Source organism: Perognathus longimembris, chromosome 2 (assembly GCF_023159225.1).
Source record: "Perognathus longimembris pacificus isolate PPM17 chromosome 2, ASM2315922v1, whole genome shotgun sequence".
Taxonomy (NCBI): domain Eukaryota; kingdom Metazoa; phylum Chordata; class Mammalia; order Rodentia; family Heteromyidae; genus Perognathus; species Perognathus longimembris.
Window position 1 is genome coordinate 83,224,536 of NC_063162.1, and position 24,001 is coordinate 83,248,536.

General features: G+C 39.7%; 1 protein-coding gene across 1 annotated transcript in view; it reads right to left on the bottom strand.

The window, feature by feature from the left end:
* Nucleotides 1–24,001, bottom strand: part of Chn2 (chimerin 2) — a 312,915-nt gene that overhangs the window by 101,700 nt on the left and 187,214 nt on the right. The window contains exons 4-6 of the mRNA XM_048339610.1: nt 7,398–7,429; nt 3,134–3,247; nt 263–548 (exon numbers count right to left, since the gene is read on the bottom strand). Coding sequence (XP_048195567.1) covers nt 263–548; nt 3,134–3,247; nt 7,398–7,429 — 432 coding nt within the window. The remainder of the gene's footprint in view (nt 1–262; nt 549–3,133; nt 3,248–7,397; nt 7,430–24,001) is intronic.

Below are 24,001 nucleotides of genomic sequence, written 5' to 3' on the forward strand. Positions count from 1 at the left end.
CTCACAAATGATTATTTGTCCAACTCCTTGCTCTGACCATATGCGTGTGGACAAATCATTTCTGTTTCTGGGTCCTAGTATCTTAGTGCATAAAATGAGAAATTTGAACTGGGGGTCTCTAAGGTTGTTTTAGCATCCAAATTCTAGAGTTCTTTGGGTGCAGATGCAAATACTCCATCATTTGGCAAATCACTCTAGGTTGACTACCTTATTGTTCAGTATCAACCCAAACAACAGAGGCTGTCTCTCCCACACAGCTCACCTTTTCCACAGGTGTGTGTTCCTCATTGGTGACACTCGCTTTCCTTGATTCGTTTTTCGACCTGCTCAGCCTTCTGGATACTTTTTCTCTGAGTAGGGTGGCATATCCAATGTGTTCATAGATGGGGTTCGTTGTCATTTTGGAAATATATTCAGCAGCTTTTGTTTCTATGTACAACGTTATCAAGCCATCTGTCACCAAATCATGAATGGATTCAAACCTCTTCTCACCCACAAAGTGTTTCCCATCATGGAAGAGCCGGTAGTTTAAGGTCTGGTTTCCAAACCTGCTCAGGAGAGAATGAGAGGTTAGCACACTTTGAGGCCTGTGTCTGGCACAGGCCTAAGGTCTGGATATTTAGTTATCATAGAAATCTTGGGGTACAAATACTGTTCTGGTTTTAAAATGGAGGCATGAAAAATTGGAGGTTACATGACTAGAAAGGCAAGTCTAACCCCAAGAAGTGATTTGAGGTCTTCTGATGCTGTAAGTCACTGTGGCCATTGAGTTATAGCATTTCTCAATTGAGGGTCTGAGAATTGCACCTGATATATAAATATTGTACTTACAAACCTGACAAGAACCTGTGTAATTTATGCCACCACCACTGACCCTGATGTTTCCTTATTAATTACGTCTTTGACCACTACCAATAGAATACAACATAGTCCTGCCACCCCAGTGAAGGCAGCAGAAGAGAAACATCAAAGGTGTGCTTAGCATGGCATCATTGTTGGCATCCTAGAAATCCTCTATTTGGGGCCCTAACTATCCCCTGTAGTCCTTAGTTTTTCATCTCATAGCACCTGCTTTGATCCCTACCTCGGCTACCAGCTCCTGAAAAAGAGAAAAATACTTTGTATATCTAGAGTACTAGACAGCATTTAAAGTGTGGCCTCATCTTTGCATCACTTAAGAGAGAGTGATCCCCAGTTAAAACAAGACACTTCTTTCAAAGGTCACAATATTAATATTGTGCACTAAATGCACACCATTTGCTAGCTGGATTGTGGATCTACCTCATTCCCTCTATGGAAAAATTCCCAGGAAAATTCCCAATTCCCAGGAAACCACCTGTTGGAAGACAGGTGATTCTGAAATTAAGCATCTGTCACAAACCTCCCTAGAATTGTGTCAGGGATCAAATGACATAAATGTTGAATGAATGTATGAAAATGGAATAGATATACTTTATATACTTATGATGACCAAGTATCGAGCTTATACCTGTAATCTTAGTTAATCAGGAAATGAGATCTGAGGATCATGGTTCCAAGCCAGCTAGGTAGGAAAGTCCGTGAGACTCATATCTCTAATTAACCACCCCAAAGCCAGAAGTAGAGCTCTGGCTCAAGTGGTAGAACGTCAGCCTTGGTGAAGAAGCTAAGGGACAGTACTCAGACCTTGAGTTCAAGCTCCAGTACAGGCACCAAAATAAGTAGGTACGTAAATAAATAAATACTTGTGATGTTGGTAAAGGGCCCAGGAGAATCCTGTTATTCAGGCTTGTTGGCATGCTGCATCATGCCTGCCATCAGGATGAGTTTAGGATGAATATAATGCCTGAGAGAATACTGTGACCAAGAAAATCCCAATAGGTTATACCAGACACACACTTCCAAGAAAGGTGAAGCCCTGTTGAATGAGGGCTGCTAGGAAGGAGGCAGAGATGTGGCTGTGTCAGCTAGCTCCATATTTTTGGCAGAAACTGGTATAGGAACACTGAACTTCCAAATAATTTTCCAATGTGCTGTCCCACAATAAACACAGCCTTGTCCACATCTGATAGCCTGAGAAGACTTGCAGCCCAGGAAATACATGAACTCTCCAATATGTTGCTAATGTTTTAAATATCAGAGAGGGAATGACTATCTGTGGGTACTGAGTTTCTGCTTGGGATGATTAAAAAGCTCTTGGAATAGAGAGAAGATGGTGACACAATACTTACAATGTGCTTCAGATCTCTTAGTTTACCCTCAAATAGGGTAAAATGATAGATATTATGTATATTTCTATGTGTCTAAATATACATATAAATAAAAATACAAATATAAACATATATACACAATACACATATACACACATGTATACACACATATACAAAATATATGTATATTTTACCACAGATTTTTTTAAATGAGAGACAATGATAGAGGGCATGATTGCATGATTTTGAAAGTGGTACATTGTATGCATGTAGAGGCATGTCACATTAATCCCTCTAGGACAATAAAAATATGCTAATAAATCTAAAAACAAAGTAGGAAAAACAGAAGCATATTCGGCCTTCTGATTAGCCCATTTTTCATTTGTTCATTTCTTACAAGTACCGTGCACTAACCGATTGCACCACTGGAGCTCCATGATTTGTTCATTTCTTACATTTGAAGTACTCTTGGATGGCATCCATGCCATAATCCATAGCTGCTACAAAGCTGCACCCCACTACTTTACATCTTCTCCATCAGCTTTGTAGAGGATGACCCACTCCCCTAGCTGCTTGTCTTCAAATGCAAGGAGGTGGATTTGGTGTTCAGAACGAAGGCCCTCCTTCAACATACTAGCCATAGGCTCATCCCAGTTGTTTGCAGATACACAAAGATAGGCAAGGAGTTGGTACCTGTAAGGCTTTGCAGCTTCACAAATACCACAGGGCTATGGCCAACCTGAATGAGAGTGGCTTCAGCACCCCTTGTGAAGCAGTGAATGACATCCAATACACTGCACTATGGCAATGCCTTCCTGGGCCATGAGTAAACGTGAATCTTCAGCACACCCAGGCCTCTGCCTCTGTGCAACCTAGGGATGGCAGGAGAAAAGCAGCACAACTACCTTGGAATTCATACAAACAGTGAGTGGAACTCAGCTCACCTTAGAGCTAGCGTGTAACATCCTGGCTGGCGTTGGCTTTCCCGAAGGATGTAGGCACCCTCCACACCTCCCAGAAGTTCATCAGCCTGTTCCCTGGAGATAATCCCATGAAACCTGAGGAAACAAGACCAGCATTGGTTGGAACAGATCATGTATAAGGTGGCCCCACAAAAGCTAGGCTAAAAAGGAGGATGGGATCACCCTGAATCTACAGCCCCCTCTGGATGAAGAAGGGCCTGACTTGTACATCTTGAAGATGCTGTAAGTCGGTACTAAAGGGGTACATCAAAAAAAAAAAAATCTGCTAGCAAACTGTGGCTGAACCCCCCCCCCACCATGAGCTCTGACAGACACACTAGTAAAGTAAGTGTACAGAAGAACATCCAGTTTTCACCTGCCTTTCTACTATTAATTTGTTCTCAAGATGAAAATGGAAGTCTAAAAAAAGAAAAGAAAAAAAAAACAAGCCAGTTTATAGCTCCTTTAAAAAAAGGAGCAATTACCAATTTATCTCTCAGCTCAGAGGCAGAGAACTATGTATTACCCTGATTGCAAATGAACACCTATTGATCAGTAACCTGCTTGCTTCAGGTGCAAGATGCTATTCATTTCAGAGGCTCATTCTCTGAAAAGGAAAGCTGGCAATAATCCACATTCTTCCAGTTACTAATGTTTTGAAAGCAATTGCTAAACAGATATGTCTAGAATGTACTTTTTTCTGTTTTTAAAGAAAATATTTATCTTCTTTTTCTACCATAAAAAGTTAACACACATGTATGTAGAACACGTGACATGCATGTGGGGGAGGGTTTCAGCTTGATCAAGGATGGCTAGGATCTCCGTGAGACAACTGCCCTAGGCTACAGAATGAACAGCCACCAGGGGGGCAGAGGGAAGTGGGAGTTGGGTCAGGCCCAGACCATTTTCCCTGTTACCTTTAAACAAAGATGGCTGTTCAACACTATTAATGGAGAGACTTGATCAATCAGTGTTTTAGAGGAAGATGGGCTGGGTAGGGAGTATGGCCACTGCCCAGAGACTCCAGGCTCCTGAGAATGGATCAGCAATTTCCTTCTAGGATCACCAAATATTGGATAATAAATCCCAGAAGGAATTTTCTAGACCAAGAAAAATGTCTTTACTTTCTTGGAAGAGGGAGAGGGGGAGAGCAATGAAGGGGGTGATATGATCAAGATGCATTGTGCTCATAAACTGACATGTTGAAATGTAACCCCTTTGTACAATTACTTGAGGATAATAAAAATATAAATAAAAATGAAATAAATTATTTTATTCTATAGTAAAAAAGAAAAAGAAATAGAAGAGGTGAAAAAGAATCCATATATATAGACAAGTTTTTTCATACCCTAGGAATATCAAGATTAAGATAGAGGATAAATATGGCAGAATTATTATTCTATAAATAAAAATGCCTCTAATGATATTGGGTTATAAATATAAAAGACATAACTATATCTTTATATAGTTATATAGAAAATGGCACAGTGATATAATAATGCTATATTGTTATTCATATATATGTGCATACATATGTACACTTATACATAAATTGGACCTTCCATGTCAGTGTTCTTGGTCCAGGGAGTGAGGTAGTACATCACACACACATATACACACATACACATTACGGATGTTCTGACTGTCTTTGAGTTCTAAAATTGGCCATGATCTGGATGTCTAGGAGCTGTGCTTTCCTGGAGAGAGGATGAATACTGAGACATAAGAAGGACCTTACTGCGCATAAGGAGACCTCAATCTTTGAGGAAGAGTGCCATTGAAGTGGATTTCAGCAGAATCCAGCTCCTTGGATCTAAGTGGGCCCACATAGCATGTGTAGAAATGAAGCTTTCAGGTCCATTTATGAGGCTCTTGGAACAGAGAGAAGGAACATCCCCTGGCCTGAAACCTTGTGATGATACCTGCTGTGCTTCCTGATCCAGGGTAGAGAGGGCTGCATAATGTCATGGGCAAAGAAACCTGAGAGTAGCCATGCAGGTGAGAAAGAAAGTGAGAGGCATTGGTGGAAGGTAGAAGGGAGAAGTGTGGAAAGTTTCTCAGTTAATAGTCCAAAAGGACAAATGCTGTTGTCAGATTCAGATTGAGAGTGGGCTGTCCAGAACATGCCTGGCAATGGGCCAAGGCAAAGCAGAGGCCAACACAGAAGGATGAGGCATGCACAGAGGCACACTCAGAGACCTGAACCTTGAATACCAGTCATTCCTGTTGGAAAAGAACTGGAGTAAAGCAAATAGGAGCTTAATGTGAATGTAGTGAACTATCACCTCTTGCATTGGTAAGTATATGTGAACACTAGAAGGCACTCATTGGAGGCCAACAGCCAAGTACAATTACTCAAAAGAACATGACAATTTTGTGTACCTAAACACCCAGTCAGTAGTTCCTCATTCCCTGATGCATTATTGCTTTAGGACAGTCAGAATATCTGTGATATACATATGTCATATGATGTACCAGCAAGAAACAAATAATGAAGAAAGGTAATGATGATTTTCTCAACGGGATAAGGGATGAGATATTTTTAACCATATATCTTTCTTATATTATCTGAGGTAGCAGGTATTAATTTGTATTTAAAAGTGAAATGTACTATCTATCTGCAAAAGCAATAGTCAAAATTCAAAAATCAAACATCTCAGAAGTGACACTGTGGTTCAAGTGGTAGAGCACTAGTCTTGAGCACAAAGAGGCTCAGGGACAGCACCCAGACTAAAAGTTCAAGCCCCAGGACCTGGGGAAAAATTCAAATATCTAAAGTTACAAAGAAGTAAAAAAATTAAACAGTATGAGAGTAAGAAATTTCTCCCTAAGGTATCCATTGTCAATAGTTTTTGTGCTTCATTCACAAGAAATGTGCATTTCTAATTTCTAAAGACAGTGTGTAATACTTTTACAGTGGAAGAAAAGCTCTTTATTTATTTAAAAAGAGAAACATGAAATCAGAAGGCTTTACATTAATTTGATCCTAATACTATGTGTTCCTTTTGTGGTTAAAAATAAAGTTTCCTAGGTGTTTTTATTTTCCAGGAACTGGGGATTGAAAAATAAGAACTCAAAGGTTATTTAACCAAATTTTTATGTAAAAAGAACGTGCACAATAAATATAATATCATTTAGGATCCATGTGTCAAGAGTACATGTGTCAAGAGTTCATTATTTCTTTTTTAAAATATATATTAATTATGCTACTTTCAAGCAAAAGCTGAGCAGTATATTAAGAATGGAAGTCATATTACAACATATACTAGACTTTAGGGACATGGGGTTTGAGAAAGAGTACCTACCCACATTCCTGGGTAGGTACTCCACAGGGATGGCTGAATTCCCACAGCCCTGCAAGGAAGGCTCTGAAATGCAGCTGTGGCAATTAGGAAGGAGCACTGGGCTGTGTCCACTAAGAGGGTCATTAATCATGAAGTGAGTGACTCTGTTGGGAAAGGGAATGAAAGGAAGAAGGTTGGGATTGGCTGGGAGAGCTTGGTAGGTGGACTGTAAAGAGGCTTTGCTTCCAGGTTGGCCCTGGGTAGAAGAATGACTTGTACATTAATTCTCCCTGTGGTGGGGGGCTTTACAACAACACTTAGACTACAAATGATTTTATGGTCATGCATATTTGCTTTGCAGTAGGTTCCTGAGAAAGTGAAGCAAAATAAGAGTTAGAATTAAGAAGAAAATAGGGAGAAAGAGGATAGACAATAATGAAAGTATTAAAGCAATGTGTAAATATATACAAGTCAGGAGAAAGTGCTTTTTTTTTCCTTTAATTTTATAAGACTGTATGGAAATGAAATGTCTTCCCTGACCACTGAGATCATAGGGTACATGAAAATCAGGAATTCAGTTATAATGTGTGGATTTCGACAAACCAAATGTTTATATTGTATCAAGGTAGACAGTGAAGTAAAATGCCAACAGACAGCTTTCATTGTGAAAAACACAGTCTTACCCTTACATTTCAAATACTTGTGATGTACTTGGAAACTGCTTTTGTGGAAAGAATTACAGCATGAGCCACTTTCCCTCCCACCTTAATGGAAGCCAAGCACCTGAGTGTTGTAAAGAAAATTCAATACAAAGGCATCTGATTGCATTTATTCTTCTTACTAAACTCTTACACAATGGACATGTGATTAAGACCTTAAATTAGAGAATTTTTAATATTTAAGTGATACATAAAGTGACTGCTTATTAGATAGTTAAAACAAAAAAATAGCATAATACATACTCTCTTCCATAATATTTTGGTCTGTTTTCCACCTACATTAAAAAGAAGAAAAAGATTAATAAGGCATGTGAAGATAAAAATACTATTCAAACAAACAATGTTAGAGTCCCGGTTGTGATTTTACTATAGACTTTTATTCCAAATCAGAGATCTATGAAGCTATGAAGTTAATCAATACATTCCACTGTGTTGGGTAACGTGGATTAGTACTTTTTTCTTCTCATTAGGCTCATTTGCTATCTAAACTAATCGCTTACTAAATGAATTTTCAGAGGAAACAGAATGACACTTAACTTTTATTATTAAGGAATTTGTAAAGATAAGATTTCACTCATTTCTTGCATGAATAAAACATAAGCATTTACTTCAATCTTCATTAAATTGTTGTTTTGTTTTTTTTTGGCCAGTCCTGGGCCTTGGACTCATGGCCTGAGCATTGTCCCTGGCTTCTTTTTTGCTCAAGGCTAGCACTCTGCCACTTGAGCCACAGCGCCACTTCTGGCCGTTTTCTGTATATGTGGTGCTGGGGAATCGAACCCAGGGCCTCATGCATACGAGGCAAGCTCTCTCGCCACTAGGCCATATCCCCAGCCCCCATTAAATTGTTTTGTTATGCATTTGTAAAAAAAATAAAGAATACACCTGGATTGAAAACAAAATAGGCTTAATTTGATCTCCAAACAAAATTATTACAACATTTTTTTAACAAATGGCTAATGGGCTGAGATTTATTGACAGCAGAGGTATAGTATATAGAAGACAAGATTTGTGGCTTTACAATTCATACACGTTCCAGAAAAGATTTTAACCACAACTCGAGCCTTGGGGTAATCATTTTAGATTTTGATCATATATTTGGTAGTCTGCTTTCATAGGAACTTTGTTTCCTGATGTTTAAGGTGTTGGAATTGGTTAGAATTAAAGAAGAATTCTCATATTTGGCTTTCTTTCTGTTACTCTCACTCCAGGGACACTCAAAATATAGTCGTGTTACATAAAGTGGTAGATTTATTGATGGATGTACATATAACAGCAAGTTTATCTTTTTCCATGGGTCTGGAAGCTATATTGTCTATAGTTCTTTTTGTCAACAGTCAAATATGTTGTTTTCTCAGCAGAGCTCACGGACAGTGGTGGGATTTCAAGATGCCCAGCAGGCAGTTTTCTTTCCTACCTCTACCCTCCAAACGATGCAGGGGATTTGAGAGTAAAGCCCAGGCCCAGACAACTGGGCACCACACTCATAACTCTGCTGGGACAAGCCTAGTTAACACAAAACTAATTATCAACTATCAAATATGTGTTTACTCCTCCATGCACTTTACACATGAAAAGCACTCAACCAAGAGGACATTCATACCTCTCCATCTTCAACATTTTGAGCATGCCCAGTGTCTTTGTGTAGGAAGTTTTCAGTACCATCATTAAAGAAGCACAGAGTGTATATAAGGGCTCCTAACTATCTGAGATCCTTTATAAATAATGTGCACTGTTGCTCTACCAATTAGTAAGCCTTAGAATATGAGCTAAACATATTGCTATTTTTATCATTCTATTGGCTTTCAAAGTTCTTTCTTATTTCTATGGTACTGTTGGTGTTCAACTACAGCACCATCGAATCATGGAAGGAAAATAGAACTAGAAAAGCCAATGGGTAGAGTATATGCAATGGTAGAATCTCTCTTTGTTCTTGGATAGGTAATACATCCAAATATGATATTATTCCCTTTATGGAAGGACAATTGTGTGTGTGTGTGTGTGTGTGTGTGTGTGTGTGTGTGTGTGTGTGTGTGTTGGTATCAGGGCTTGAACTCAGGGCCTGGGCACTGACTCTTAGCATTTTTGCTCAAGGCTGGCACTCTATCACTTAAGCCATAGCTCCACTTCTGGTCTTTCGGTGGTTAATTGGAGATTCCCAGGAGTCTCATGGAATATCCTGCCTGGGCTGGTTTTGAACCTTGATCCTCAGATCACATCCTCCTGAGTATCTAGGATTATAGGCTTGAGACACCGTACAGGCTGGTGCCCAGCAAGAAGCACAATGCTATTTTTATACTTCTTTTTTAGCATTTGCAAAATCTGGATTTAGCTTTCCACCTTATTCTCTTCCTCTATCCTCTCACTTCTCCAAAAGTAGAAGGGTAATTAAGTTCCTAGATGGGCAGCACAGTACAGAAAGCCAACTATTCACTCCTGACATGAAGGTAAGTGGTTAATAAATGTTGAATTTAATTGACTCTTTAACAAGATAATAATTCAGTTCATCAGTTCATCAATCATAAAACTATATATAAAACATGTATTAGGTTCAAGGATCTTTGCTCAGCTGCTCATGCAGTAATGACCTCACGGGGCAGGGAGGACACGGCTCTAATGTGCTCAGGGGGTTTCTGCACTTGTAACAGGCAGGGAAGAAAACATTTAAGAAGAAATCTAACTGAAATGCCTAGATATAGAAGTCAATAGTTTATGGTGCCTTAGGGTTCACCAAATAAGATCCTATACAGTGGAAACTTTGGTCAGTTGAGGGACAAATCTCTTGGGAAAGAGACTACTAGAAGATGAGAGTACCTGGGTGCCAGATTGCCCACACCTGTAATTCTAACTTCTCAGGAGGCTGAGATCTGAGAATCATGGCTCAAAGCTAATCCGAGTAAGAAAGTCTGTAATATTCTCCAATTAACAACCAAGAAACCAGAAGTGGGTCTGTGGCTCAAGTGGTAGAATGCTAGCTTTGAGCCAAAGAAACTCAGGGACAATACCCAGGCCCTGAGTTCAGGCCCAGGACACACACACACACACACACACACACACACACACACACACACACACACACACACACGAAAATGAGATTACTGTGCTATGTGGGGCAAAGTACACATACAATAGGACAACAACAACAACAACAACAACAACAACAACAGTAAACACCCACTACTGTTGGAAACAGGTATTCAAACATTACTTTTCATTTATCTGAAATTTAAATCAGCTAAACATCTTGGTGTTGTCTACTTCTTTCTAAATCCAGAGAGTTGGAAGTAAGAGAGAGCAGGGATGGAAGACATAGCTGGTTGTAACACTGATCACACTGGACAACGCTATTGGAGAGCGATCTGAGTCCATGTCTTTTCCTTTTGTTGTCTCCATAGTATTGCATAAAATATAGTTGCCTTCGTTAATGTTAAAGAGAGGGAGTGGATGGGAATATTACTTTTTCTAAACTTTTTACACACAGGAGTCTACACAGAATCTCCATCTCTACTACTCCTCACTAAACTTTAAAGTAGTTAGAGGCTTAGTTTTTAAGTTAAATGCTTCTGGGGGAAAATAAAGGTATAAAACATCCACATGTCTTCAAGTGGGACACGACTAGATTCTTGGATCCAAATCAACTCAGTAAGCTAAGGTCTTGGGACAAGGCACCTCCCTGGAGTGCCTGGTAACCTCTCTACCCTGAGTCAGCAGTGCCTCACAGAACCCAACTCCTTCCTTCCTATAGCACAGCTCCTTCAGCCACCAATGATGCTTGAGGTCCACTTGTGAGATCTGAAGATGTTATTGTTTTTAAAGAAGCAGTAGCACTGAATTTCAATGTCTAATTGTCATGCAACTAAGCCAGAAGAACTCTTGCTAAACAAAAGTGAGACAACTCTGAAGTTCTTGCATTCCTTTTGAGAACTGTATCTGTTACTCTCTGTAGAGAGGAGGATTACTTCATGTGGTCACACAGAATCAGGAAGGCACAGAAGATGTATCCTATCACACATTAATGAAACTTATTTCTGGAGCTTCCTGTCACTATAAAAAAAAAATTCTAGGGGCTGGGATGTGGCCTAGTGGTAGAGTGCTTGCCTAACATGCATAAAGCCCTGGGTTCAATTTCTCAGTACTACATATATAGAAAAAGCCAGAAGTGGCGCTGTGGCTCAAGTGGTAGAGTGCTAGCCTTGAGCAAAGAAGCCAGGGACAGTGCTCAGGCCCTGAGTCCAAGGCCCAGGACTGGCCAAAAAAAAAAAAAAAAAAAATCCAGAATAGCCCCTGAAGCCTCCCTGGAGAACATGGATGCTGTGAATAGAGCTAATAAATATCAGCTCTGCTCACTTGCTCTTGGGAATTAGTGTTCTGGCTTCCAAGAAGGGAAAAAACTCCATCTTTTCCTTCCTTTCAGAAAAACACAGGCATTTGAGGGTGAATGACTAGATCTTCTAATGCTAGGCCCTGAGACTAAGTGGTTCAAAAAGGAACACTTCTCATTATATAAATGGAAGGCCACATGAAAGAGATCCTTCCCAAGCCACCTGTAGATGACCATGAAAATAGAGGCTAGTTCTTTTTAAAAAGATGGGTGAACATTTAATTCTAGATAATTCTCTATAGAAGACTAATCCCTCAAGATGGATTGTATATGGCAGATATTGTCTCTGTTGATTAAAGCTTAACTGGAACTGCATTAAGATATACTGCCCATTATTTTGAATATCCTTACAACTGCCCTTTTGAAAGTATTTTCTTCTCATTCAAAACTATAACTTCAAGTATGTATTTGTTTTTGTGACAATGGATTTGGGAGATGTTATTTAAGCAATCCAGGCATAAATTATTCAGTCAACCCAGTGAACAAAGTTGAGTGATCAAACTAGACATTTGAGATAGAAGAGGTATAAAATTTCCAGTGTGATTGGTTCTGAGGGTATTTTTTTTTTTTTTTTTTTTTTTTTTTTTTGCCAGTCCTGGGCCTTGGACTCAGGGCCTGAGCACTGTCCCTGGCTTCTTCCCGCTCAAGGCTAGCACTCTGCCACTTGAGCCACAGCGCCGCTTCTGGCCGTTTTCTGTATATGTGGTGCTGGGGAATCGAACCTAGGGCCTCGTGTATCCGAGGCAGGCACTCTTGCCACTAGGCTATATCCCCAGCCCGATCTGAGGGTATTTTTGAAGAGGCATTCTCAAAAAGCTCTGAGCAATGGGAACTTGGTGAAGTAAAAGAAAACTACCAATGAAAGAGCTCATGCTATTATAATACACAGTGAGCCCTCCACAGCCTTCAATTCCACGGCTGCAGATTCACATGCATGCAACACACACAGGACTTTCCAAGTCCTTCAATTCTACATCTTCAGATTCAACCAACTGAAGACTGAAAGTATTAGCAAAACCCCCAGAAGGCTCCTCAAAACAAGACTTGAATTTGCTGCATGCTGAGAACTAGGCTGAGTCCACATGAATGAAGCATATGGGTAATACATTAGATTTTATAAGGTATCTAGATATGATATAAAGTATATGGAGAATTGTGTAGGCTGCATGCACATACTACACCACTTCATGAGAGACTCGAGTATGTTCAGATTTTGTATCTGAGGGACATCCTGGAACCAGTCCCCTATGGATTCCAAGGGAAAGGTTACATGTGTTAAGTAAGACTTTTTTCCTGACTTTATGCTCACATAGTCAGTACTGTAACTACTAAGGATGATGCTGTCCAGTCCTCTTCCATCCACATAAAGTGTTTCTACATATGTGAAGCCATCACAAATGTTATGGCTTCCATCCCCTGGCCTCCTCACCTCCTGGCCATGGTATGCTCAAGTAAGCAAATTACCTGTAGTTTCTTAATTGTGTTCCCTCCAAGATGTCATCATTTAAAAAGTTCTTATATTACTGTCCTGAATTCTCATTCAAAAGGGGCAGATCACATGATATCTAAAACCAAGCTCTGAATTCAGACCACCTGGCTTTGAGGCCAAATCGGTGTATTCTTAAGAAAATTGCTGATGTCTATGTTCTTTGGTCTTCTTAATATTTAAAACAGAAATAATAAGCTTGGCCCTAGTGTTTCATGCCTATAATCCTAGCTATTCCAAAGGCTGAGATCTGAGAACTGTTGTTAGAAGCCAGCCCAGGCAAATAAAAAGTTTGTGAGACCTTTATCTCCAATTAATGAGCAAAAAGCTGGAAGCAGAGGTGTGGCTCAAATGGAAAAAGCCAAGAAAGAGTACAAGAATGCACAAGTCCCTGAGATCAACAAGTATGAGCACATACCGAGGGGAGAGGGGACAAAGAGAGCCTCATAAGGTCCCTGCCTCATTTGGTTGTTGTAATAGTCAAATGAAGAAATGTATATAATGTATTGCAACAGTGCATAGAAAACGGATTTTCAGTGAGTACTAGCTACAATGGGTACCAGAGAAGCCTCTTACATATTGAAGGAAGAACAGGCCTGTTCTTTACTTAGTCCTTAGATTCTCCTTATCCCAATCTGTTACAAAACACTCAGAGAAAATGTCAAATATTTGTTTGATACTTTCTTCTCAATACCCTATAAAGGTTTGTTTTTGCTTGATTTTAAGACAGGGTCTTACTATGGAGTCCTGGTTAGCCATCCTCTTGCCTATGGCATGGTGCAATTACTACCATGAGCCACCAGGTCTGGCTTTCAGTGAGTTTTCTGCTGTTTTGCTTTCATCATCAATCATTGCTTTCTCAAGAATTCTCTGACCTTGTCTAGCACAGAGTATTTAGAGACACACTTGCTATCTGAACCTCATGCATTCCTTCAAAATGAGGTGAACAGTATAAATTTAAACACTAAGAGCCTATTTTACCTGGGAAAACAGAATAATAATTTATTTTTAGAGCAAGTATCACTAATATGCCCCCAAACCATCTATCAATGTAATAAGAATTTTTGAATAACTTAAAACATTTAAGGACCAATTACCTAACTGTTTAACATTCAATGGAGTAATGAATATGTATGCATTTGTATAGTCCACAGAAAAATAGAATGGGAATCACGTTAATCTGGTATGCTGGTACTCTGGTATGGTACTATACTAAAATGAAATAGTGAAATAGTATTACTAGATATCCAAGAGTTATTTCCTAATTGGACCTGAGTTGGTAGTGTCCTCAGGTTTACCAGACCCTGAGGCGTTGCTCCCTCCAAGAATGGTAAGAAAATAGTTCAGGATGTTTAAACTTACAGGCAGTTAGGAGAGCTTTGAGGTTTGAGGGAAGCTGGCCCTTCACAGGCTGGCACTCAGCTACCTCAAGTGTCATCCAAGTTTAGCAGCCTGTGGCTTCACTCTTCATCTCCAAAAGGAGCCACAAATACATCCAAGTCTGAGAAGCCATGACACACAGGAGGACTTAGGGTAGTAGATTATTAACTGGGAAGAGATTTGGGCTAAAACTTTTCATGAATCATTAGAGCAAATATTCAGATACTGTCCAGAAAGCAAAGTGTGTCAGTACTTATTAAAAATTTGCAGAATAAAGCAAAGAACATAGACATAGTTCCTTGCTTATCATCAATCTGACTGCTATGTGACCCTAAGTAGGTTATTAAATATCTTTGCATCTCATTTCTCTCAGTTTTCAATTAATACTATTACAAAAATATGCTCTGTGTGTGTGTTTGTGCCCATGTGCACATGCACGCATACTGGGCCTTGAACTCAGAGCCTTGTTCTCTCCTTGACCTTTTTTTACTCAAGACTGGTACTCTATTATTTGAGCCACAACTCCACTTCTGATATTTTGGTGGTTAATTGGAGATAGACTTTTATGCCTGGGCTGGCTTCAGATCTCAGCCTTCTGAGGAGTTAGGTAGGATTACAGGTGTGAGCCACCAGCGCCCAGCTTTATATTTTGCTTTCAAATGGGATCTAGCTAAGTTGACCAGTGCTGTCCTCAAACTCAAAGTCTTCTTGTCTCCTCCTCAAAAGTAGCCAGGATTACAGTTCCGTATCACCATTTCTGGCTGAGACCAATTAAGGCTGGTGCCATTTCTGGCTCTCAAAATTCTGCAAGTGAGCTAAAAATTGCATTATCTGGATGATTTTTAATTATTTGTCAGGGATGAACACCTGAAAATCTCTTTGAAAATATCTGAACCAAGTAAGAATGAGATTATTGAATTAATATGCTTTGAGTTGATATTTTGAGTCTCTCAAATCTTTTTCTTGTAATTTAAAAGTATATTTATCATCAAACTACCTGGTTTATTCCCCCGAGTTATTCTTTTCATTTAAAGGAAAAAATTCTTAGAATTTTGCAAAGTGTGAAAGAAAAGTCAGTGACAGCTGCAGGGTGAGACATGGGACATAATCCTTAAATGAATTTGCTTTCTACTCAGATTATCATTGCTTAGATAAACACTTTTTTTATTTTACACACAAAGGCATTTGAAGAATATTGTGAATCTTCTGTAAACAAGGTTTTCCAATTATTGAAAAAGCAAAGCTTTTATAATCCCTCAGAAGCTGGTTTATGTTAAGTTTTTACTTAACACTAGCAATTTAGAAACCCAGTTTAGCAACCTCTTACACAAGGCAGCTACAGTATTTCAAATTCTCTGAGCTGCAGATCAGATGTGAGAGAATGTATTTTGATGTGGAGGATTTATAGGTGATACTGGGACAATTTCCTCCACAATAAATAAATAAATTACTTTGCAATTAGAATCTCTGTTGGAAAAAATGCAAAATACATAATAAAAATGGAGCAAACATTGAAATCCCCCATTTTCTTTCCATCAAGAATCTAATCTTCCGTTTGGCACCTAATGGCATTACTTTAACGATTCTAGAAATGTGACAAGGCAGCAATAGTTAAATTGTTTGGTTTTAATTAGAATGTGTTATTCAATCATAAATAAGATCTCCAAGTAAAAAATGGTGCATTTACCACAGAGAAACTTATAAATAAGCCATAGTATATCCATTGTACTTCTCAACAAAAGAACAAATCAATGACACACACCATATAAATTCATATCACACTGGTTAAAATAACTCAAATACAAAATGATCACCTAATATATTTCTACTTAAATTCTAAAACAGACAATATTAATTTGTGATGATAGAAAATCAGTCATTGATTGCCTGGGTCCTGGGCTTAACTACCTAGGGCTGGTGACAAATGTTTTATGGTGATGAAAATGATTGATATTTTTGTTTTGCTGGTAATGTCCATGTTTGTTGGAATTCTTTATCAAGGTGTTATAAATGTGATCGGTGGGTGTTTTATTACCTCTATATTATATTTCACCCAATTTGTTTAAAATAAAATGTTTCACCTTTAATAAAACAATAAAATAAAATTTACTGTGCACTGTTTCTGTAATAAATCTCCTTACATGGTCACCATTGTTAAATTCTATAAATATACACTGATATTTTCTTCTGGACTTTCACAGCAATCTGATTTTAAAAATCAATGTTGATAATATAAGGACAAATTGAAAAACGAAAGTTCTTTCTTTGGACAAGTTATTCCTAAATTGGTGCTTTGTGATTATGCTTCCTTTACCTTGGAGAAGCCTGGAAAAGTTTAGAAACAGTTCTGACTATTCTGCATAAATGTGTGGAATAGGGTTGTGCAGCTATGCTATGCATCCTATAATTCATAGGACAGCCTACAAAGCATTATTCCACCTAAAATGTCATTAGTGAGAAATCTGCTTTTAGAATAAAAGAACTTAACTCTTGAGTATTCCCAAGGAAGGTTGCTAAGAAAAAGCAAAACCAAAGCATTAACCAGCCAGCTGCTGATGACTCACACTTGCAATTCTAGCTACTCAGGTGGCTGAGATATGAGGATCACAATTCAAAGCCATCCTGAGCAAGAAGTTTGTGAGACCCTTATTTCCAGTTAACCACCACCCAGAAGCCATAAGTGCAGCTATGGCTCAAGTGGTAGAACATTAGTCTTGACCTGCACACACATACCCCCCCCCCAAAAAAAAACCCTAACTAAAATGTAAACAACAAATAAGTAATTAAGTAAAATGAAGTAAAAAATGATAGAAAATGTTTGTTTCTGGTAACATTGCTTATTTGGAAAAGTAGTTTGAAGAAAAGATGATACCAATGAACTACCACCAGCTATTCAAGAAAGTAGGTGAGCAAAACACAAAGTGGAAAAGAGAAAACTGTTAATAAAAGTGATGAGTATCCTCACTCCCTGCTTGGATAAAATTTCAATAATGTAAACTGTAGAAAGAAAAAAAACCTAATGAAAAATATGTCTTGGGAGTAAGCAGCTGTGCTTTGCAAAGGAGTACACAGATTGCTCTCTACTCTGGGACACCATGCTTCACAGCTCGATGCTTTGAAACTCTGCCCTGGGTACTGGGTGGGAAACAGAACTCAACCACTCACAGTACTGCAGGTATAGCTTATGCTGAAGATGAGTGGCTGAAGTGACTTCTGAATGTCTGTCTTGTGTGGACCTCCATGAAGCCCTAATTTCCTAGTTACATCAGATGAACCCTTCTACAAAATAAGCATCATAAAAGAGGAAGATGAAATGCCCAAATTATTTATACTTAAGACTGGAAAAGTAATGGAAGGGTATCTATATCCAGACATACCCTCTTAGGTTCAATCTTCTTGTCAGACCTAGGGATTCTGACCCAGCCCAAAAGGCAGGGCTTGGACTACAGAGAAGAGGAGATTTAATCTTGAAAGTAGGTTAGATAGCAGTTGCTTTCTCATTTTGTAGTTGAGCAGAGGAAGACCTTTATCATGACATTACTTCAATATCATGGGAAGGTATAGAGTTGATACAAACCAACATCTGATAACCGTTGACTCCAAAGTCTGCACTAAGCAGAAAAGAATTGTCTTGACAATGGGCAATGAACTCATAGTAAAAAAAAAAAAAAAAAAAAAAAAAGTAAACAAAAACACTGCTTCTGTAGTAGTAGTTAGGTTGACTTTCAAAGTGATAAGATCCCCAAAGACATCCATTCTGGGGACCTTGGGTAAGTACTTGAACAGGAACATGTATTTTCAACATCTGATGGCTCACTCTCCTTTACTTTTCATGCCTGGTGAATGGCCCAACCCAGAGCATCCCCCACCCAGGACTTATTCTAGACATTGTCATCCAGAATCCTCCATCTCCTAACCTCACTTCAGTCTATTCCATGGTAAATATTGCTTAATTGCCCTTGAAATGGGCCTGATTCTGTGTATGGCCATTGTCCTGTCTATTCATCTGGGCCACTGGGATAGTCTTTACTTGTCTCCTGTCAGAGATTTTAGCATCTTCCAATCTATTTTTCTCACTGAGTTTTCATCACCTTGCTGCCTGCACACAATTCTCTATTTCCTCCACTGTCAGATGAGCAAACCTACCTAACTCAGCAGGACCTCTCCAGACAACCCTACATAATAATGTCATCTCTTCTCAGTACACTTGACCCCTCTTCCCTGGCTTGCTTTTCCCCCTATCTATAATATCACCATGTGAGATACTATATATTTATTTTACTTATGTTTTGGTGATTAATTTTCCTGTCAACTTAACTGGGCCACAGGCTTCGTAGATAGCTAATTAAACATTGTTTCTAGTTGTGTCTGTGAAAATGTTTTTAGAAGAGATTCATACTTGAAATTGGGAGAATCATAAAGCTGCTGGCTCCTGGCTCATGGATGGACATCATGCAAACTGTTGAGGGTCTGATAAAACAAAAAGGTAGAGGAAATCTGTTTTTATTTGCTCTCTCTCTGTCTCTGTCTGTCTTTCTTTGTTTCTGTCTATCTCCCTCTTTACTTGCCTGAGTTCTCCTGAGTTCAGTTCCTGGTTCTCAGATCTATGGATTTGAATGAGAATCAGCATCATTGGCTCCCTAGCTCTCAGGCTTTCAAATGACACCACATTCTCCTTTGTATCTAGATTGCAGATGGCACTTTTTGGGATTTCTTCCTTCCTCCTTCCTCTCTTATTTAATCTCACAGACTTGAACCTCTTAGGAAAGCATTCTACCACTTGAGTTATACCCCCAGCTCTGTGTGCTTTGGCTTGTATTTTTAGAAAAAGTCTCATGCCTTTCCAGGGCAGGATTTGGACCATGATCTTCCCACCTTCATCCCCCAAGTAACTGGGATTATAGGTTTGTACCCTGTGCTAGGCTTGTTTCTTAGATAAGGTATCTCTGACTTTTTCCTGTGGCAGGCCTTGAAACACAGTCCTCCTATTTCCACTTGAAGAGTAGCTAGCATCACAGGTGTGTCCTCCACTGTCCAGCTCCTTTCTGTGTGTTTTCTTTATAGACAAGTTGCATTTCAGACTGGCTAACTAATTTGTTTTCATATCAGTAAAGCCAACCATAGATTCAAGGTTGAAACAAAATCCCTAATTTCAGATCCAGTTCTCATTTCTGTATATCAAAACTATGCCATGAAATCCAGAAGCCTGCTTTCTATTGTTTTACAAAATATCCAATTTGGCATTTGTGAAATAGGAACTCCTTCCCAAATGATTTCTAACATGTTGATAAGTACAAATGTGAAAGTGGTTTATGCCTGTGCATCTCTGCTTCTGCCCATTCATCCCCAACACACCCTCCATTCCATACTGCAGATTCCTGAGCAAAGCTACTTTATAGGATTCCAGCAGCTGTGGTAGCTCTGTGTAGCTCTGCCTGTCAGGCTTACACAACCAAGAGAATGTCTTTGTCCCTAGCCTTGAATACCCAACCGTGCTCTGCTTACACAAACACACTTTAATTTTTGGTTTTTTTTTTACATTTTAGTATGAATTGTTTTCACATATTGAAATTATACTCACACATCCAAAGGTAGCATTAAAAATATTTAACAGGTAAAGTATTAGAAGAGAACCAGACTTGTTGGGCTTGGTGCTCAATGACTATTATTTCCAACCATGCTCAGGTCTTTATTTCTGTGGGATAGTTCCCTCACAGTGGGACTGCTAGGCCAAAGATTTATGTCATCTCTAGTTTTAAAAGAACTTGCCACACTGGGCATTAATGGCTCACACCTGCAATTCTAGCTATTCAGGAGGCTGAGATCTGAGGATTGCAGCTTGAAGCCAGTCCAATGAGAACCTTATCTCCACTTAGTACCAAAAAGCCAAAAGTAGAGCTATGGCTCAAGTGGAAGAACACAAGTCTTGATTGACAAAGTTAAGGGACAGCTGCCAAGCCCTGAGGTTCAAGACCCAATATCAGCACAAAAAAAAGAAGAAAGGAAGGAAGGAATTGCCATACTTCTATGTAAAAGGACTGTAGTATAAATATTTTCTTTCTTCATGTATAAGAAAACTAATTTTCTCCGCATCTCAGCAGTTGTGGAAAACTTATCCACCCTGTAATGTTTTCATATATTTGTAGAATATAAAAAAGACTGAAATATTATTCTATATAGGAGTGTGGATATACTCCTATACAGAGCATCTAGAGTCTACATCACTTTATGGTATATCTATTTGTTCATCTGTTTACTACCCACTCGTGAGTCCAGCTTTTAAATGATTTCTGTGTTGAACACATAGAACTATGCCCTCAAAACACTACATGCAAATCTTCCATCAGAATCTGGTAGTATGTTAGCCTCTAGTAGGAGGACCACACCAGCTTTGATCTTGAAATGAAAGAAAAGGAGTATAGTTACATGCTCAGGGTGATTACCAAGGAGCATCTTCATTCACCCCAGCTCCCTATAGGGGGCGCTGTGCCACCTGTTCTAACAGGCTGCCATGCCTTACAGGCTGTGAGGAAAAAAGTGACAGTGAGAAAGACAGGGAAAGAACACTTGCTTCATATGACTGTCTTGGCCTCTTCCATCAACTTACATGTGCTAAATATCAAGGCCAAGATGTTTCATTGAATGATCTAGAGTAAAACTTTTTTTTCAAAATCACCAAGCTGTAACTTCCTTTTTTACCCCACTCAAAAGATATTTGGCAGATGGTAGAAACTAAAGAGCAGTAACTCCAATAAATAAATACAGGCACATTTCTAAATGCTTTATTAGCCCATTCCACAAACTAACTTTTAGTATGAAATTAGTGGCCAGCAAACTTTTTCTGGAAAGAGCAAATGGTACAGACTTTGTGGAACATATAGTCTGTTTCAAGAACTCAGCTCATTTAAAAAGGATTGGAGGGGCTGGGGATATGGCCTACTGGCAAGAGAGCTTGCCTTGTATACATGAGGCCCTGGGTTCCATTCCCCAGCACCACATATACAGAAAATGGCCAGAAGTGGCGCTGTGGCTCAAGTGGCAGAGTGCTAGCCTTGAGCAAAAGGAAGCCAGGGACAGTGCTCAGGCCCAGAGTCCAAGGCCCAGGACTGGCCAAAAAAAGATTAAAAAGGATTGAACATTGTTGTGTTTCTAAAACTTTATTACAGAAATAGTTCCCAGGCTATAGTTTTGCCAGTGCCTCTGGCAGGCTACAAAATGTGAGTCCATTTTAAAAAATGTTCCAATTAGTTCAAGATGTAAGGCTTGCCTTTACCTACTACAACTTATAGTTTAATAGTGAGCAGCCTCTTCCACTGCACTCATGATGTTGAGAATCATTCATTTTAGTGTGTCTGTATGTGTGTGTGTGTGTGTGCGTGCGCATGCTAGTCCTGAGGCTTGAACTCAGGGCCTAGGTTCTATCCCTGAGCTTTTTTTGCTCAAGTTTAGTGCTCTACCACTTGAGCAACTCCACTTGCAGCTTTTTGGTGGCTAAATGGAGATAAAAGTCTCCTGCCCAGGCTAGCTAAAAACCGCAATCCTCAGATCTCAGCCTCCTGAATAGCCAGGATTACAGGTGGAGCCACTGGTGCCTGGCTTGAATTACATTTTTAAACAATGGAAACTACTGAAACAAACAGGAGTCTGACATACATCCTTGAATTGAGAGGTATGAAGAAGACAGTATTAAGCACAGTTTTTGAGAGGCCATGGAGTGTTGGGATCCAGCCTTTAGACTTGAAGGGGGGCTTGACGCCCTTCCCCCAAGCCCTAGGGGAATGCGGAAGCAGGCTACGGTTCTCTGGGTCCGGAACCAGAAGAACTGGCTTTGCACCCAGCCCCCAACTCTCTAGCCGGCCCAGGCGCCTCCCAGTCTTGCCCTGGCTCGGCGCTTTTGAGTGACGTTAGCTTAAGGGGATCATGTGACAGCTTTCAGCCTATCGGCGTCCTGGCCGATTGTCCTCTCTCGCTATCATCTCCCTTTACCCCGGCCTTAATAAATCAGTTGGCTCTGGACGCCTTCTCCGAGACTCGGGTATGCCTGACTTTATTTACTTGCTAGGCCGCGCGTGAGGTCGGCCCTGACCCCTCCGTCCCATCCTGGCTATCTGCCGGCCGGGTGTCCAGGAGAGAGGACGAGAAAAGGGGGTGGCAAGAAACTTAGCTGAGCCTTGATCCCCAGGCCGGGAGAGGCGACCGAGCCCGACAATGGAGGGCCTGGAGAATGTGGACCACAGAGGAGCAAAGGGATCCCCCAGCAAAGTGTCATTACAGGCTGCAGATATACCTAGAAAGACGCAGGAACAACTCATCATACAATCAATGTGTAATTACCTAGAAGGACACAAGATGCTGGATGGCAACTAATATGCCTTTGTCAGGCTGTGCCAAACTATTTAATTTCCTTCCACACTAGATAGGGAGATGATATTAACCACGTAAATAAGGAGGAAGAAAGAGGTACCATCACTAAAGAAAGCCTGCTATTTTACCCAACAAGATAGGGAGATACAGTGTACTTAGTCCAGCTGATGTGAAGTAAAATTGTGATTTGTTAAATAACATGGCCAAAGGTGATTGATTTCCTATGGTTTTGTCAGCAGCAGCCATGGAACAAGAGAGGAGAGGTAGACGTAGACTGGGGCAGGGAGGTAGGAATGGGATAGTGTCTGCTAAGGACTGGCTTTTATTAAGAAATCCTAAATCGAGAGATGCTCACTAAGCACAAAGATAATCAGCTAAGCAAAGAAGCTAGCAGCTTGGGAAACAGAAATTCAATCCAAACTACTACCTATAATAATACTAATGAATTTATTATTTGTTTTAATGCTAAAGTCTACTTTAAACACAAGAAATCCTGGAAGGACACTCTGTGCATAGCATAGATAAGGGAAATAGTTAAAATACATGCAAAGTGCTGGTGTTCATAATAGTATACCTTGAGTATAAACACCTATGCATGGACCTTCTTACAAGAATTAAACTTGAATAGTTTTGTGAGTTGCTCATACTAGTTTGAATATCAGAAAAGAGGCGAAGGTGTAGATAGGGCATCGTGCTAAAGAAGGTGATGACCACACCCTTAAAACGATTCATATTTGGTCTCTTTAACATGAGAGAGTATGGGAAAGTCAGGCACAACAATGAGGAGAGGCAAGATACTTTTAAATGGCAGAAAAGTCAATTCTATGTGAAAATATGTCTGGGATATATAAAGAAGGCTACAGGGTCACTTGATATCTACTTTGAATCCATGAGAAGTCTACAGCAATGCTAGGCCACCAGCATCAGGAGGCAAAAATGCTGTGATTCTCTCTCCTTATGACAAAGGGAGGTCACTTGATGGAAAGCACAAAGGAGCAAGAACAGTTATTAGAACAGTGGTCTTCACACTGGATTAAGTACCAGGAGCCCGGGCTGAGCTGGTTAAAGCACAGATTGTTGGACATCATCACTCGAGTTTCTCACTCAGCAGGTCTATGATAGGCTAAACAATATGTATTTCTGGTAAGTTTCCAAATAATGCTGTGGACACTGGTTTTGAGATCACACTTTGAGAAGCATTGAATTAGAAGCTCAATCCTGGATTTGGACTGTGTG